This window comes from Nannospalax galili, unplaced genomic scaffold, assembly GCF_000622305.1.
Source record: "Nannospalax galili isolate Female #2095 unplaced genomic scaffold, S.galili_v1.0 scaffold307, whole genome shotgun sequence".
In the NCBI taxonomy this organism is placed as follows: Eukaryota; Metazoa; Chordata; class Mammalia; order Rodentia; family Spalacidae; genus Nannospalax; species Nannospalax galili.
The window spans coordinates 4,259,242-4,276,703 of NW_008359625.1; the positions used below are offsets into that span (position 1 = coordinate 4,259,242).

The 17,462-nt window shown below is 44.7% G+C and overlaps 1 protein-coding gene across 1 annotated transcript in view; it reads right to left on the reverse strand.

The window, feature by feature from the left end:
- Nucleotides 1–4,574: 4,574 nt before the first annotated feature.
- Nucleotides 4,575–17,462, reverse strand: part of Atp6v0a4 (ATPase H+ transporting V0 subunit a4) — a 70,109-nt gene continuing 57,221 nt past the window's right edge. Inside the window, exons 17-21 of the mRNA XM_017795682.2 lie at nucleotides 16,489–16,590; nucleotides 12,359–12,481; nucleotides 7,621–7,738; nucleotides 6,373–6,544; nucleotides 4,575–5,151 (exon numbers count right to left, since the gene is read on the reverse strand). Of these exons, the coding sequence (XP_017651171.1) occupies nucleotides 5,058–5,151; nucleotides 6,373–6,544; nucleotides 7,621–7,738; nucleotides 12,359–12,481; nucleotides 16,489–16,590 (609 nt within the window). The 3' untranslated portion in view covers nucleotides 4,575–5,057. The remainder of the gene's footprint in view (nucleotides 5,152–6,372; nucleotides 6,545–7,620; nucleotides 7,739–12,358; nucleotides 12,482–16,488; nucleotides 16,591–17,462) is intronic.

Sequence of the window (17,462 nt, forward strand, 5' to 3'; positions counted from 1 at the left end):
TGATGTTTTTCTAAATGGTCATGTATTCAAACCACCTTCTAAATAGTTATGTCCGTAGATTTATGCTTCCCTCAACCTTGGTCAGAGTAGCTTCTTATTGCAGTGAGTGGTTAATGCAGAGACTCATAATTGTTCTAAGTGCTGAGAATAAGGGACTGAGTGCTCAGCTGTAGGTGAGACATCTATATCAACCCCTCCCCCGGCCCCCCAAGGCTCAGGGACCATTGTGGAAAAAGGAGTCCAAAGAATGTAAGAGCCAGAGGATGGGGAGAAGTGCTGTAAAATGCTGTCCTCTGGACATCATGGCTGCTGCGCACATGAACTCATAGCAACTGTTGTTACTTACACAAGATCAAGCCAGTTAAAAATTCAGCATGGAGGTCGTGGGGTTCCAAAAGTCCCACCCCTAGCTGAGGACCTATTGGCAGTTGATGACTGCTAGGCGAGGGAGAGTCACTTTCCTTTCGGGGGAGAGACCACTGGCAGGTTGTCCAGGCCCCAGTAGATGACCCCCACTCTCATGCGCAGATGGGCAGCACTAATAAGGTTGAGTGGGCTATTTAAAAAGTGGGACTAGCCAGGTGTGGTGGTGCACGCCTTTAGTCCCAGCACTCAGGAGGTGGAGGCAGGCGGATCTGTGTGAGTTCAAGGCCAGCCTGGTCTACATAGTGAGTTCAGGTCAGCTGGAAGGGAGATATATTGGAAGGGTCAGAGGGAGGAAGTAGAGGGTAGATGCATTATATGTATCTATGAGATTTTCAAAGAGTAAATTTTTGGGGGGGTGGTTCTTTTTGAGACAGGGTCTCCCTGTAGCCCAAGCTGTCCTGGAACTCACTATGTAGACCAGGTTGGCCTTGAACTCACAGAGACGAGCCTGCCTCTGCCTCCTCAAAGAGTAAATTTTTAAAAATAAGATTTTTGAGTCCGGCATGGTGGCGCACACCTGTAGTCCCAGCACTCGGGAGGCAGAGGCAGGTGGGTCTCTGTGAGTTCAAGGCCAGCCTGGTCTACATAGTGAGTTCCAGGACAGCTGGGGCTACAGGGAGACCCTGCTTCAAAAAGACCATATATATATTTAATTGATTCTTTGAGAATTTCATTCATGTGTACAATGTATTCTCATTATATCCCTCTTTATACTTCCCCCAATTTCTCCCGGACCCCTCCCAGCATGCCCACCTCCCAATTTCATTTCTTCTTCCTAATAATCCTTTGAGTCTAGTTAGTGCTGCGCACATGCACATGGGGTAGGGACATCCACTGGAGCAAGGGCAGCCTACCAGTGGCCATAGCCCCAAAGAAAAATGACTCTCTCTCCTCCAGTAGCCTCAAACTGCCAATAGAGTTCCTCAGCTAAAGGTGGGGGCCTCATGAGCCCCACCCACACCCCCCCGCATTCATGATTTGTTTGATTCAGACTTTAAAAAATATTTTGCGATTTTCATATAATTTGATGCTATTTAGATCCCCTCCCCTATCTACACGCCCCCTTATTGCCCCTCATCCAATTTAATGTACTCTATTTTACACACACACACACACACACACACAGAGCCTATAAAGTCTAATTTGTGTCTCCAAATGTCCTTCAGTGTGGGTCCATTGGCACCTGATTAACCTAGCAAGAGTCCCATGCTTGAAAGAGACTGTCTCTGCACCTCCCAGCAGCCATCTGTTGTTACGATTTCCTTAGGTGGGGTTGGAGCATCTTACCCATTTCCTATGTCTATGCTAGGATTTTTTTTTTTTTTCTGTTTTGAGCGTGCATGGGACTCGAAAATGCAGTTACCATTGCTGTGAGTTCATATGAGCAACTAACAAGTTGTCTGGAAAACTTTTCCTTGTGGTCACTCTGGCTCTTACAGTCTTTCCATCCTCTCTTCCCAATGATCCCTGAGCCTTGAGGGGCAGAAGTTTGATAAAGGTGTCCTATTTGGGGACATGCAGCCTCTTGTTCTCTGCATATGGTTTGGGGTTTAAAATAAATATTTAGACCAGGTCTAGACTGGCCTCTAACTTGATATGTAGGAGAGGATGACCTTTAAATGATCCTCCTGCCTCCACGTCTTCAGTGCTGGGATTAAGGTATGCACCACTATGTCCACATTATGCAGTGCCAGGGATTGAACTCAGGGCTTCATGCATGCTAGGCAAGCTCTCTACCAACTGAGTTCCATCCCCAGTCCCTGTGCCTTCAGTTCTTAACTCAGTGCTAGGGCACATGAAGGAAACTCCTCAGAGACAGGAGGATCACTGGGGCTTGCTGGCTGCCAGCCTAGCTCCAGGTTCTGTGAGAGACCATGTCTCAAGGTGGGGAGTGATAGAACAGGACACCCAAACATCCTCTTCTGACCTCTCGGCACACGTACATGCACACACACATGAGCATATATATATATCACACATACACCACACTCAAACATACACACTCATACACATAGTCAATACATAAATACTTTTTTAAAGAAAGAATGAAAGTTTCACACTCCATTTACCTCACACTAGTCAGCTCCCCACTCCACCCCACTCCAGACAGCAGGAAAACAGATGCAGATCTATGTTGCCCATAGGAGTTCCTCACCTCTCTGTGTTCCTTGGAAAGTGGTGTGATTTCAAGTCTCCTAGCACCACCTCATCACAGCCCCTTCTCCCATGGAAGCTGGAGCACTGAGGGTCTCGTAGATCTTCCAGACATGCCTTCCCAAGAAGCCTGCCCCTGATCCTACCCTCAGGGGAGGTAGGATTTCACTTCAGTTCTCCAAACAGGATTCATGAAGAAGCCACCTGGCATCCTAGGCATGAGTGACAGCAAGGACACACCCCCTTCTCAACAGCCCTCACCTGATCCCTTGTTAAAGAGGAAATAACATCTCTCCCTGGGATGTTATTCCTTGGGGGAAAATCACTTTGTTCTTAGGGAGGTGGGGGCATTTCTGAAAGAGACATCTACATAGAGCAGAGCCTTTAGTTGGTTGTGGAGAAGAGCATCAGTTCAGCTCTGTGGACCTTAAAACTGGCCAGTGAATACAGAAGCTGGGGAAGTTTTGGCTTTTCGAAATCATTAACAGACTGTCTATACCTCCTGTTCAGCTGTCATTGGCCAAGCATCCCCTCCTTTACCCAGGCCTTACAATCCCCTTTCTACATTCCAGACAAGTAGAGAGCCTTATGCCCGTTTGGCAGGAACGGGAATTACTCCATTTCTCATCCAGTGATGCACATGATAAGGTCTCAGAGCTGGAATTCAAACATGTTCCTTCTGATGTCAATCATCATTCTCTGGTTCTCTCAACCTTGCTAAGTCAATACTTTAATGATAGGCCTTGAACTGCTACGCAGGTCGTGACACTGACATGAACTGAGGCATGGAAACTTCCATTTAGGTTTGAGCATTGCCACTTCGGTGGGCATCAGCCAATCCTGGCACAGGACAGCAAGAGGGGACTAAAAAACCGGCTAGCAGGTAAAGCAGTAGCTGTGAAAGCATGAGGATTCCAGTTAGAATCCCCAGAACCTGTATAAAAGCCAGGCCTGGCAGCACCTGTCTGTAAGCCCAGCACTCCAATGGGAGGCAGGAGAATCACAGTTCACAGGATAGCTAGCCTGGTGTACAGTGTTGAACAGCAAAAGGAGAGACTGTCTCCAGCAAAGGTGGAAAGCGAGGACTGGCATCTGAAATTGTCCTCTGAGCTCCATGTACGTGTAGACACACACACACACACACACACACACACACACACACACACACACCCTTGCCCTTCCTTGTTCCTTGATCTCTAGCCTTTCTTCCTTCACACACACACACATATACACACACACACACACACACAGAGTACCATCTAAAAGGTGATTTTGAATCTGATCACCTCTTTTGGGATACTTTATTTACTGGCAATGAAAACTTAGAGCTAAATGAGACACTGTGTGAGAGGACTTAGTCAACTGTAAAGCATTACAAAAATGTGGCTTATCCTTAATTCTACCCTTACAGCTGCCATAGAAATTGCGGCTCACCTGGATTAAAGTCACTCAGACAAAATAGTTTACACAACAAATCTTCTCAGGCTCTTGGGAAAGTGCCAGCCCAGGTGTCCTAAGAAATTAGTTCTGGGCCCTCAGCCCCAGAGGTATGGAGCTTGACTATGAGGTAGCCTTCTTCCTCGTTCACCATTTCCAGAACCTAACCAAGCCTCCGCATCTCCTTCTCCAGTTTCCCCAGCACCGTGTGTGGGGACAGGAAGCATCGCCCCCAGAATGATGCAATGTTACAGCATTTAGTTTCTCAGGATTTAGTGATGCTGAGAGCCAGGCCAGGGCCAGCCCTCCCTCCAAACAGAGGGCATTAGCTGTTCTTCCTTGTATAGAGTAAAATCGCATGAGAAAGTTCCTAAGCTTGAAATGCTAAGCCCTAGACGAGGGGGAAGGTGTTTGAGAAAGCAGGACATGAAGGGCTAACATAAACCTGAGCCCTCTCTGGGATTAGTTTGTGTAACTCCATTGTTCAGCATTGGCCTCTAACTGTCGATACCAAATGTTATAGATTAATTTTGAATAAAGACATCTTAAAGAAACAGTACGTAACCCAAATATTTATTTTCTTGACTATAATATAGAAAATATCAAAAGATAGCCAGGTGGGGCAGCAGATGCCTAATAACCTCAGCATTTGGAAAGTGGTGGTGAGAGGGTCAGAAGTTTAAGGTCATATTTGACTATATAGTTTAAGGACAGTTTGAGCTATATGAGACCTTGTCTCAAAAAATAATAAAATAAAATATTGTAAGACGAAATTAGTTTTATGCCCCCCCCTTTCTTAGTCATTTTATTGTTTGATCATTAAGACCACACATGAAGCCAAAAGGATTTACAAAAGTAACTCCTCAATGACCTGGTTAAATCAGAGCAATTCCCAAGATGTTTAGCCAAGTAATACACAGCTTCACATTCAGGTAGCCAAGAACAATTGCTGCGCGGAACGCCTGACCTGGGCTGACATCAGAGACAAGTTTGAACTTCTTTAGCTGGTAGAGGCACTGGCACAGGAGATGCAAAGAAGTCTATTCCTCAGTCGTTCCTTCCAAGATATCCTTAAAGGAAAAGGGGGAGAACTTGTACCCAGCTCCGACATAGAACTTGTTCTGGAACTCCACCCTGTTGTTGAGGAGGAAGGGTAAAAAAAAGGAGGGGATTGCATTCGTAAATAGAGGCTGGCAGGTAGGGGCAAGGCACAGAATGGAAGCAGACGCCCTTTTAAGCCTCCCTCTTACCACATCTCTTCCTCCCCAGCTCACTTCCTCAGGCTTCATGGACCACAGCACAGCATCTCCCCCGACATCATGAACTTCCCTAGCCTCCACCCAAGAAGGATGCCTTCTTTGGCCATCATCTGGCAACTGATTGCTGTACATGATGCTACAATCCTTTACAATGTTGCGTGTGGATTCCCAGCTCCATCCTGACTCCCGATTGTGAGGCCCATGATAGAAAGAAACCTTGTTTATATTTTTTATAATTTATCTTAGATTTTTAAAAAAATTATGTGTATGTCTGCGTATAAGTGTACGGATATGTCTGCATGAGTGCAGGTGCCCTTGGAAGCCAGAAGGAAGTGTTAGACCCTCCAGAGCTGGAGTTACCAGTGGTTGTGAGCTGCCTGATGTGGGAGCTGGGAAGTGAACTCAGGTCCTCTGGAAGAGCAGCAGCTGGTGAAGGTGACCTTAACCACTAACCATCTCTTCAGCCACTTTTTTTTTTTAATTTCATAACCAATACCACCCATAATTATTTCTGTTTTGTGATATTACATAGTCACACACTCGGTGACATAGAGAGGTTGGCACAGAGTCAGGGGATGCTCCAATTCTCTTCACCCAATAAGTAAATGTAAAACTGTTTCCTGGCAATAACAGCCACAATGTAAGCTGAGGATGGTCAGGGTGGCTTCAGGGAACACACAAAACCATCAACCTAGTACCACTGATAACCTCTGGGCACATCTATGGATGTCAAGGGTTTCTTGTGGGCACCCTCCACTTCCACTATAGCTTGTTCTACTCGTGTCACTCCTGCCCTCTGAAGCCACCATGTCCAAAACCCTGATTCACTCAGCAGGCTCTCTATGAGCCTGTCTCAGATCTGTCACCTGACTTATTTTGGAGCCAACTATAGCAACAAGCAAACACTGAGAATAAATGACAGCTAACATTATAAGGTGGCCAGTATCTCTGTAAACATATAAATATCTAGTGCATCATGCATGCTGTCTAGACAGATGACTAAACTAAGGTTCCCAAAAGGTACCTAAGTTCTGACTCCAGTCAACTAGCCCCACAGCCCGCCCTTCCTCAACTCCTAGGGGACAAGCAGGCTTACCAGTGCAGCCGCAGAGCATGCAGGAAGGCAGAGAGGCCCTCCATGATGAGGAGGATGGCGACCGTCAAGACAGCGAAGACAGCAAAAATGATGAAGACCCCAATGAGCCCACCCCAGCCTTGCAGGTGGAGGCCGATGTTCATCACCATGGTCCAGAGCACCTCTGACAGCTCTGTAGGGGCAAGCCATCAAGGTCCGTTCACATCATTTTCATCCTATCACCTTAAATCTGCAAGTCCCTCTGGGGAATGCACAGGAAGTCGTCTACTGTAGCTTTGATCACAATGGCAAGGCTTCTTGCAAGAGGAAACTCACACATACGTGATGGCACATGGATGGCCAGGGAAAGGAAGCAAACTAGGGCTATTGGCAAAAGGAACAAACTAGAGCAACATGAGGTATGCACAAAAAAAGAAGAACCTAAAAGAATACATGTAGCATGATTTGCTGTGACATGAAAGTTTGTTACTCCTTAGACTCGTATGTGGAAGCCTGAACCCCCCAATGCCATGGTGTGTGGAGGTAGGGCCTTTGGAAGTGATTAGAGAACTTAGGCACACCACAGAGCTCATTCACTCTTAGGGCTCCTTCACCCTCACGCACTCACTCTCACTCTGTGACCCCACTGTGTGAAGCTGTTAAGAAGTGGGCTTCCAGACCAGGCATGGTGGAGAACACCTCTAATCCCAGCATTCAGGAGGCAGAGGCAAGCAGAGCTCTGTGAGATTGAGGCCAGCCTGGTTTCGTATAAATTCCAGACCAACTCAGCTGGGGCTACAGGAAGATGCTGTCTCAAACACCAACCAAACAAGGCTGAGTGTGGTGGTGCATGCCTTTAATCCCAGCACTCAGGAGATGGATCTCTGTGAGTTCAAGGCCAGCCTAGTCTACATAGTGAGTTCCAGGACAGCTGGGGCTACAGGAAGACCCTGTCTCAAAAAGACCAAAAAAAAAAAAAAAAACCAAACAAGAAAGAAGTGGGCTTCCACCAGAGCCCAAACACAAAATAAATCTGCTACTTAAACTACTTAAACCACCCAGTCTATGGTAAGATTCTGTTCATATAAATTCAGAAACATGGAAAGACACCAAGTTGCCTAAGGGTACATGAAGGTATCATAAAGCCCCATGAAAACAGCCACAATATACCACAAACAACCCACAAAGCCACTTTTGCCTACAGGTACACTGAACCTGTTTCTGAGGTGATCTGATTGCCTCTCCTCCCCCAGTGCATTTCTCACCCACCTGCATGAGCCAAGCTGAGGGCCCAGAGCCGGAGGTACGAGGCTGTGTTGGAGATGCAACCCAGACAGTACTCAATGGTGTGGATGGCTTGATGGACAAAGATGTCGCCGAAGTTGAACTGGAATAGAGCGTTTCCTATTTTATTTCATCAAGTTCTCTTTCTTGCTCTCTCTCATTTCTCTTCTTTTTACACTGAGAACATTAAAATCTAATTTTCTTTTTTAATACAGTAACACTGTACATACTGATGTGGTGCAATATAATTCAACACATGTATACAACAAATATATTGCCTATCAGGATAATTGGAAGCTTTGAGCTTCTTCTTGTTATATCACAGGTTACTGTGAACCATAGTCACCCAGATCCAGGAGAGAAAGAAAGAGGAAATTATAGGGATACGGGATGGGAAAGAAGAAGCCCCTGACCCAGAGGTCTGGTTGAAGGCTGTTATCAGTGAGAGTCAAGAATTCTAACATATTTACTTAAGGCCTTTCTCCCTTCCTGGCTGAAACCCTGCAGTTTTCTAGGTCTCTCGCCAGAAATCCCATTTATAGCAAAAGGCATGTCCTAAGCCCCTTGTGCAATCCTTGTGGCTCCTGGTTTTACTTTATCAATTGTAATCCCATCCAAGGTGCCCCCAGAGTCAGCTATAATCCCACTTATCAAAAAGAGAGAGAGAGGGAAATCCTTGGCAACCCGTTGAGATGTAACCACAGCAGTAAATGTATGGCCTAGTACTAAGACATTCACATGACTCCCTGAAGAAGACCACACCACACCTGGCTATGCCTCATTTTTTCTCTTAAACCCTCATGCTATAAGGCTCAAAGTCTATGTTAACAGTCTTACTAAACTGTGACTGCTCTTTGAGTGCACACACCCACACTCTTCCATGGGCTTTATTCTTTCTCTGAGCGCCTTTCTTAATATTTTAATAAACTCCAACTGCTTCATACTGGCTCACCTCAAAATTTTCTGCATTGAAGCCAAGGATCTGGTTTTACCTGAATTGAGGAATCTAAAAGATCAAGGGAAAAGCTCAGGCTGCTGTGGCCAACAGAGTGCTCTGTGTCTCCTTCCCTGCTGCTGCTGAGAACCCCACTGTGGGATGCGAACACTAGAACTTACTCCTGCTCCCTAGTTTTGCTTTGGTTACCCATCTTCCCTCTGTGCTTCCTTCTGCAAGAAAAGTATCACAAATGACACACAGATGATTATGCTGTAGGCTTTGGTGTTAAGAAACTTCTAACTGGGGCTAGAGAGATGGCTCAGTGGGTAAGAGTACTGGCTGCTGTTTCAGAAGACCCAGGTTTGATTCCCAGCACCTATATGGCAGCTAACAACCATCCATAACTCCAGTTTCAGGGGATCCAATGCCCCTCTTCTGGCCTCTGTGGGCATTGCACAACATGGGGGTACTTACATACATGCAGGCAAAGCACTCATATACATAAAAATAAAAATAAATTAAAAATTGTAAAAATTAAAAAATGAAACTTCTAGCCTAACTTGGGGAAATAAATCAGGATATGGAATGTGCAAGGAACCATTTTCCAGTAATTGCTGAAAAGTGCTGTAAGGAGCTGGGCCTGGAAGGGGAAGTGGATTTATGCTGTGCCGTGAAGGATGGGTAGGAATGAGGACGAGGAACAGATTGCTCCTTAAAAGGAAACTGACTCCTGCAAAAAAAAACCAGGTGATTCTGATCACTAAGTCCAATGTGTGTGGGGTAGGGGTGGGACAATTTGGCTAAAACTTAGGTTTGTTTAGGTGAAGAACAGCAGACAGAGCTTGGGTGATGAAGTTTATGGGAAGCTGAGCTGGGGGAGTGGTAAGAAAACAGTCCAGAGTCAAGAAGAGCCAGAAGAGGTATCTGCATAGAAAGAGGCAGAAGGAGATAAAACATGAGGGAAAGTTAGTCTGGAAGCAAAATGGGTCAGACAGCTCTCTGTGGGGATTAGCTCAGTAATACAAAGAGGTGAAATGACAGGAAGACCAAAACTCAACTCTACTCCCGACACTCTGCCAGCACAGGGGTAACAGTGTCACTGGCTAACGGCCTAGTGGACAGAGCAAAATAATAGTTGCCCTACCACAGCATGGGCAGTGCACTGATTGACATATGCAGAGTATTGTGGGATTATCAGGAAGGTCTGTGACCCAATTGAGGTCAGAGTCATATGGGACTCTGAGGTGCTTGGAGTAGATGGTGATGGAGAACTGGGGGGCAGCTGACTTACAGATGCTGAATTTAGGGTGACGGTGATCTACCTGAATAGAAACATGCAGTAGAGGGCTCAGAAGAAAAGGGCCAGGATAGAAAAAGATCCCTGGAACCTCGTATGAAAAATCAGTAGATTGACAAGGGAGAGGTCACAGAAAGAGAAGCTCCCTGCCTGGGGAAATATCTTCATTCAAAGATGAATAAAACAGAAGCAAATAAGGGAAAGGAGAAAAAGCTGGAGAAGCCACAGCTGCATCAGGGATGCTGGTGGGGGACATCTGGGAAGGAGGAGGAGTTGGGAACAAACCATGTCAGGGGTTGTGGAGAATAGACAAAAATCTTATGTCTCTTAACCCGGTAATGGGACCAGCTATGAGGAAGAGGTGGCAGGCTGGGCAGCGATGGAGTGGCTAGGTAGAATCCGAGGAAGGATTGTGTAGAGTTCAGCTAACCCTACACAGGTCTAACTTTTTTCTGGTTCCCGGGAAGTAACACGTAGAGTGAATACATGTGTTGCTCATGGTGGGCCCTTGAGGGTCTACATGGGGACTGGCCACACTAGAAAGTCCAACTGTGTGGTCAGAGAACTGGGGCAAATCTCCAGGGATGGGAAGGAACTAGAAGCGGCTGCACTCTGTCAATCAGGTCTACACAAAGCAACTCCAGGAAAACCTGAGGTGCTGAGCTCCCTGGACTGGCAGTACCTTATGTATGGTCATACATCATTGCTGAGTAAGCAATGTGTCCTTAAGGGCACAGAAACTGGGTACTTGGAGCTCTCCCTTCCCTAACTGTGCTCTATAAGCTTCTTCCTCTAGCAAAGTTCTGACTTGGACCCTTTGCTACAACAATAACAAAATCACTGAATAGCATGTTCCTGAGTTCCTTGAGTTGTTGAGTCACTGGATCTGAAGGAGTCTGAAGGGTTTACCCAATCTGTAGCCAGCTGGTCCAAAGTGATGATGGTTCTGGGAACTCCCAACCTTATAGCTGGTATGATTGAGTAGATGTGGTGGTATGGGGGATTGTGCCCTTGACCTTGAATTTGGATAACACCTGATGACGAGGGGGTGAGAGCAGCATGTGGGGGAAAATAGGGCCAAGCCTGTTTGCCTGGGGAGGGAGGCATGGTTGTACTTTGGGAGCAGGGTATGTGAATAGAAACTAAAGTTGTCCAAACAATAACGGCTAGCTCATGCAGAAGGTGAAGGTGGATCCTGCCTACATACAATAAAGGACATGAAAACAGAAGAGGGAGGTCATTCTGGGCAGGCTGGAACTTAAATCCCAACTTTTGCAGGCTGGCAATATCATTAGCCACTACATAGGCTACTCGATGTACCTGGACTTTTATGGAGGAAATTTCCCACGATCCAGATTTTCCATTCATTTTGATTGGTCAACCATTAGCTTAAATGAAAATCCCTTTTAAGCTGGGCATGGTGCCCCATGCCTTTAATCCTTTAATCTTAGCACTCGGGATGCAGAGACAGGCAGATCTCTATGAGATCATGGCCAAAATGGTCTACATAGTCAGTTTCAGGCAGCTGTGGCTTACAGGGAGACCCTGTCTCAAACACCAAACCAAAAAGAAAATCGTTTTTAGTAATTAACACCACAAATGGAGTCATTTGTAGCATCTCTGACCCCCAGGGAACCCAGTCTTCACCTCCAGAATTAGAGAATTAGAATAGCACCCCACAAAAAAGCTCAGGCAGGAGTATGGCTGACTTCAAGCATCACCTAAAACCAGGCAGCTAGGGCTGGAGATGGCTCAGCAGCCTAGAGCACTGGCTATTCTTGCAGAGGACCCAAATTCAGTTCCCAGCATGCACATGGTGGCTAACAAGCATCTTAACGTCAGTTCTAGAGGATCTTGTGCCCTCTTCTGGCCTATATAGGCACTGCAGGGCACTGAATGCACAGGTGTACTTCCCATGCAGGCAAAATACTCATACACAAAAAATAAAAATAAATAATCATTTTTAAAAGACAAGGGTGGGACAAAGGCAGAAGGACAAGGAAGTTGTAGAGCCAGTATGTTATGCTGGAGAAAAGACTGGGACTCAGCAAGCCCCTTCTCACTTTAATACCTCAGGCTAATTGTGGACTGCAATACCATAGAAGGTACCAGTGATGGGCACATTAAATATAGCCAATGCCCAGGGATATGGTTCTCAGCTAAGGAACTAAGTGACATGTTGATACTAGGTTGATGCTCACCCACTCTTAGAGATACAGCAGTACTTGGCTAAAATAGTAAAGTGCTCTTAACTTGGCTGGTAACTAGCTGCTCTGATCCTCTTAGATATAGCTCCTTGCTGTGATTTCCTAAGCCCGCTGACTCTGGAGCCACAAGGTTGAGGCCAGCAGAGGCCTCCAGACCCTCCCATTCATGTCTGGATTCATTCAGGAAGGATGTCTCTACCCTAGTGACTATTAGGACCAGATTCCAATTCCAGAACGTATACAAACTGAGAAGTCAGTCTCAGGTGCCCTGATCCCAGATACCTCCTTCTCGTGGTCATCCTGAGCCCCATGGGCACCTGCAGGAGTCTTCTGAGCAGGGGCACTGGAGTGGTCACCTTCGATGTCCTCCATAGCATCTTCATGGATCGTGAAAGACTGCAGCTGCTGGCAAGCAAGAGAATGAAGACAGCATTCAACCCAGCCTTGGAATTATGAAATTATCCATTAAAGACTCTCACTCAAGAATAATTAATGGATCTCTTCTCTAACTATATTCTCTCTACATTGCCTCATTTAGCCTCCAAAACATCCATTTTATTTATTTATTTATCTAAAATTATGTATACAGATGGGTGTCTGAGTGTGGATATGCACATAAGTGCAGTAACCACAGAGATCACAAGAGGGCATCAGAGCTCCTGGAACTGCAGTCACAGGTGGCTGTGAGCCTCCTGGTATGGAAACTGGGAACTGAACGTGGGTTCCCTCCAAGAGCAAGTGCTCTTAACTGCTGTGATATCTCTCTAGTCCTAAACAGCCAACTTATTTTTTTTTAATTTTGTTATGTGTACGAGTTTACCTAAATGTATGTGAGTGCACCATGTGCATGCAATGCCTGCAGAAGTCAGAAGAGGGTGTAGGACTCCTTGAACTGGAGTTATGGATGGCTGTTGGCTACCATGTGGTTACTAAGAACTGAACCCAGGTCCCCTGCAAGAGTACCCAGTGTTCTTAACACCTGAGTCATCTCTCTTGTCCTAAATAGCCATTTTATATAAGCAGAATTATTACTCTACTAGAGATGTAACCCAGAACAGAAATGTTAAGAATTGTAACCAAGATTATAGACGGGAAAGTTAGCAAGTGACAGAGCCAAGATTTAAACCCAGGGATTGAATTTCAGAGCATGGGCTTTTCCATGCCATGCTTTAGCATATGCCAAATTATGCAGGATTTACAGAAAGTAATGTGTGGACAACAGTGCCTTTGTATTATTAAGAGAAACATAGCATCACAGAGTGTCAGTTGTACCTTTGACACAGCTTGGTGAGTTGAACAGGTAGAGTTCTATGGACAAATTAACTGATAAAAGATGAATAAAATTCCTTGATTTGTCAAATTAAAAACTGATTTTATAAAAGTAGCTTAGAAGCCAGGCATGGTGGCACACACCTTTAGTCCCAGCACTCGGGAGACAGAGGCAAGTGGATCTCTGTGAGTTCAAGTCCAGCCTGGTCTACATAGTGAGTTCCAGGACAACTGGGGCTACAGGGAGACCTTACTTCAAAAAGACAAAAAAAAAAAAAAAAAAAAATCTAGGTAGAAGTATTCAATTTGGACTGTTTTTACCTCTAAATTTTTTTTTTTTTTGGAAACAGGGTCTCTCTGTAGCCCCAGCTGTCCTGGAACTCACTAGGGAGACCAGGCTGGCCCTGAACTCACAGAGATCCACCTGTCTCTGCCTCCCAAGTGCTGTTACCTCTAAATTTGAAGTAATAGAGATTAGGTTTCCCTCATCTAGAATGCTGAAGACAGGAAGCATTTCAGATCTCAATCCTATTAGATTTTGGAATATTTGCATGTACATAATGGAACATCTTGAGGATGGAACCCAAGTCTAAGCAGGTTTATTTGTGTTTCATACACGTAGCCTGATGGTAATCTAATATTCTGAGTGTGCCTGTCACATGAGATCACATGTGGACTTTGCCACCTGTGGTATGATTTTGGAGCTCAAGAACTTCTGAATCTGGAACATTTCAGATTTTGGATTTTCAGATCAGGGCCACTTAACCTTTATTTCTTCCATTCACAATGAGGCCTACGTTTGTCCTAGAATGATTTTTGTAACAGCACATTACAATGTCTTTCTCTTTCTTCAGCAGATCTACAGATATTAATATTTGTGAGGCTCTGGGCAAGGGTAAAATTGGAAGTCGATGTGCCAAATGTTTAAATGTTTAAAAGGGGCTGGAGAGATAGCTCAGCAGTTAAAAGCACTAGCTGCTCTTGAAGAGGGCCCAGGTTCAGTTCCCAGCACCCACATGGCAGCTAACAACCATCTTTAACTCCAGTTCCAATGGATCTGATGCCCTCTCCTGGCCTCCATGGACACTGCATGACACTGGTACAGTTACATACATGCAGACAATACACTCAAACACATAAAATAAAAATAAATAAAACATTTTTTAAATTGTTTAAATCAAGCCAACAAAATCTTAAAATATTTTTTAACTTCCTAGTTCAATAAATAAACCCATACAAGAACTTGGAAGACAGGGTTGGAGAGATGGCTCAGCAGTTAAGAGCACTGGCTGCTCTTGCAGAGGACCCAAGTTCAGTTCCCAGCACCCACATGGCAGCTAACAACCATCTCTAAATACAGTTCTAGGATTTTCTGGCCTCTTTGGGAATTGCACACACATGGTACACATACATATATGTAGGCAAAACACTCATACACATTAAATAAAAACAATAACTTGGAAGGCAAGTGTGGGATTACAATTTTTTCTTATCTATTTTTGGGGGGGGGCTTTTTTTTGAGACAGGGTCTCCCTGTAGCCCCAGCTGTCCTATAACTCACTATATAGACCAGGCTGGCCTTGAACTCACAGAGATCTGCCTGCCTCTGCCTTCCAGAGTGCTGGGATTAAAGGTGTGCTGGGATTAAAGGCATGCACCACCACACCTCCATGTTCTTGTGAGGTAGCCCAATCTCTCTTCCCAATCTTGGTCTCTCTTCAGTTAACCAAACTAACAAGGTTTTTGTTTGTTTATTTGTTATTCTCTTTCTCCATATTCCGTATAAATTGTCTTTGAGATCAATATCCAATGTGGATTTTAGAAAAGCAGAATTTAATCTACAAACACCTACAGCCATTTAAAGCACTCACAATCTAACACATACCACTGACTCTTCTGCACTAACAGAAGAAAGCAGGGAATAATCTCAAGCCGCATCTACATGCTTTAGCTAGACTCTGGGAGGGGTTAATCTTTTTAAATCCTATTTGCTTTAGGTTGATGTTAAACTCTTCTGTGCTCCCTGGATAAACCTGAGGCTCAAAGAAATTTAGAAAAAAAAAAAGAAATAAATTGGCTGAAATTGATATCTAGCAATGGAGGAGAGGGTTATCCATAAATAAAAACTGACATATGAATTTGCCAGCTACTGTGGCTTCCCAAGAAAGTCTGCAGCAACATATAATGAAATCTTACAATTTAGAATATTGATGAAGAGCAACTTTTAATACTCCTTTAAAGAATAGAAATAGCTGGGCATGGGGGTATACACTTGTAATCCCAGCACTAGGGAGGCAGAGGCAGGTGGATCTCTGTGAGTTCAAGGCCAGCCTGGTCTACATAGTGAGTTCCAGGCCAGCTGGAGCTACAGGGAGACCACATCTCAAAAAGACCAATATATATATGGTGACAGTCAGGGCTCCACATTCTCTATACCTGTATTTTGCTCCCAATTTTCAAACAAGAAAGAGTAGAAAGCAACAACTAGGTAGGTGGTCATTGTACAACACAGGTGCACTTACATACATGCAAGCAATATAAAAAATAAAATATAAAAATAAAAATAAAAGCTTTAAAAAAATGATAAGCAAAATGTAAAACTATAATAAAATCCTATGTTCAACTAATAAAACAACCAAGTTGAGATGATTATAAATATTGTTTTTAGATTTATTTTTATGTGTGTTGCCTGCATGTATGCATATATGCCACTTGTATGCCTAGTGCCCTCAGAGGACAGAAGGGGATTTCAGATCCCCTGGAACTGAAATTATAGGCAGTTGTGAGTCACCATGTAGGTGCTGGGAACCGATTCCTAGTCCTCTGCAAGAGCAGCAAGTGCTCTTAGCCACTGAGCCATCTCTCCAGCCCTGTTTAAAAATCTTTAATGACCACCAGACATGGACATCCTGAACAAACTTTGAGAAACCTAAGGCTTAATGTGTCTGGGAAATAAGGACATTTCCTGTTGGAATTAAGGGGGCCCAGGTATGACTCTACTGAAAGAGCCATACTTAAGGTAGGCCAGGCCTTCACTCCAGCAGGTCTCCAGGGAAGCACACTGTTCTCTCTCCACCCTAGACAGCCATTTCCAGGAACCCAGGCTATGACCCACAGACGTCTGACTGAAAGCCCGTCCTTACCTGAGATTTCCGGTGCTTGGCTCTAAGAATAAATGGCTTAATCAGAAGCATCCATGGCACAGAAACCAGCGCCATAATAACAAAGAAAGTCTGGACTTCTTGCTGTAAAACCAAAATGGTAGTCTGATGACCATCACATGACCACATAACTACAAGGCACACTTCATAGGCTCAAAGGGATGAAGGCAGTCATTTTGGCAGTGCTCTGAGAAATCTAGAGCCTTTTGAGTCTGCTCATCCTCATATGAGCATATTCCTAGGGCAAATGGAGAAATGTCTGCCTTGTGGAGCCCAATGTCCAGTGAAGGGTAGAAACCATCTCTGTTTTGCTTACTCTATCTATGTATTATTATATAATGCAGAGCCCTTATTATATGCTCACACTATATGGAGTCAGTCTTCAGAACAAATCCTCATGAGACACACTCACTATAAAGGTGGTTTTATGCTGCCTTGTCCCTTAACCCTGCTTCATAGACATAGCCACCCCAGAGTCATAGACATAGCCACCCCAGAGTCAGAAGAAAATGGGAAGGTCTCATGACTCTAACCATCACTTCGAAAGCCTTGGGCCATTTTATTTAAGTCAATAATTATATATTTCCAGTGCTAGATAATTATCTGAGTTTTTTTGCTCTCTTTCTTTAAAAAAAAAAAGAAAAGAAAAGAAAAGAAAACAAGAGTTCTCCCACAACCTCCACCTGTCTTTCCTCCTCCTGTTCCCTGATGGGTTGGGATATCCACTCTGTGTCTCCATTCAGATTTCTCATGGTCCATTTTGTCCTCTGGCCTGTGCTAAGACCCAGGTGGAGTCCCCTTCACTACCCTCTCAGGTCCTCAGCACCCCACTTCTTTTCTCACACATTTCTTACCCACACAACCCAGTTCTGAGGACCGATTCAGCTGCTTTTGTGAGGCAGGCTCAGGGCTCCCAGCTGTTAGTGAGTCTTCCTGTTTCTTCAGCTGTTCTGAGC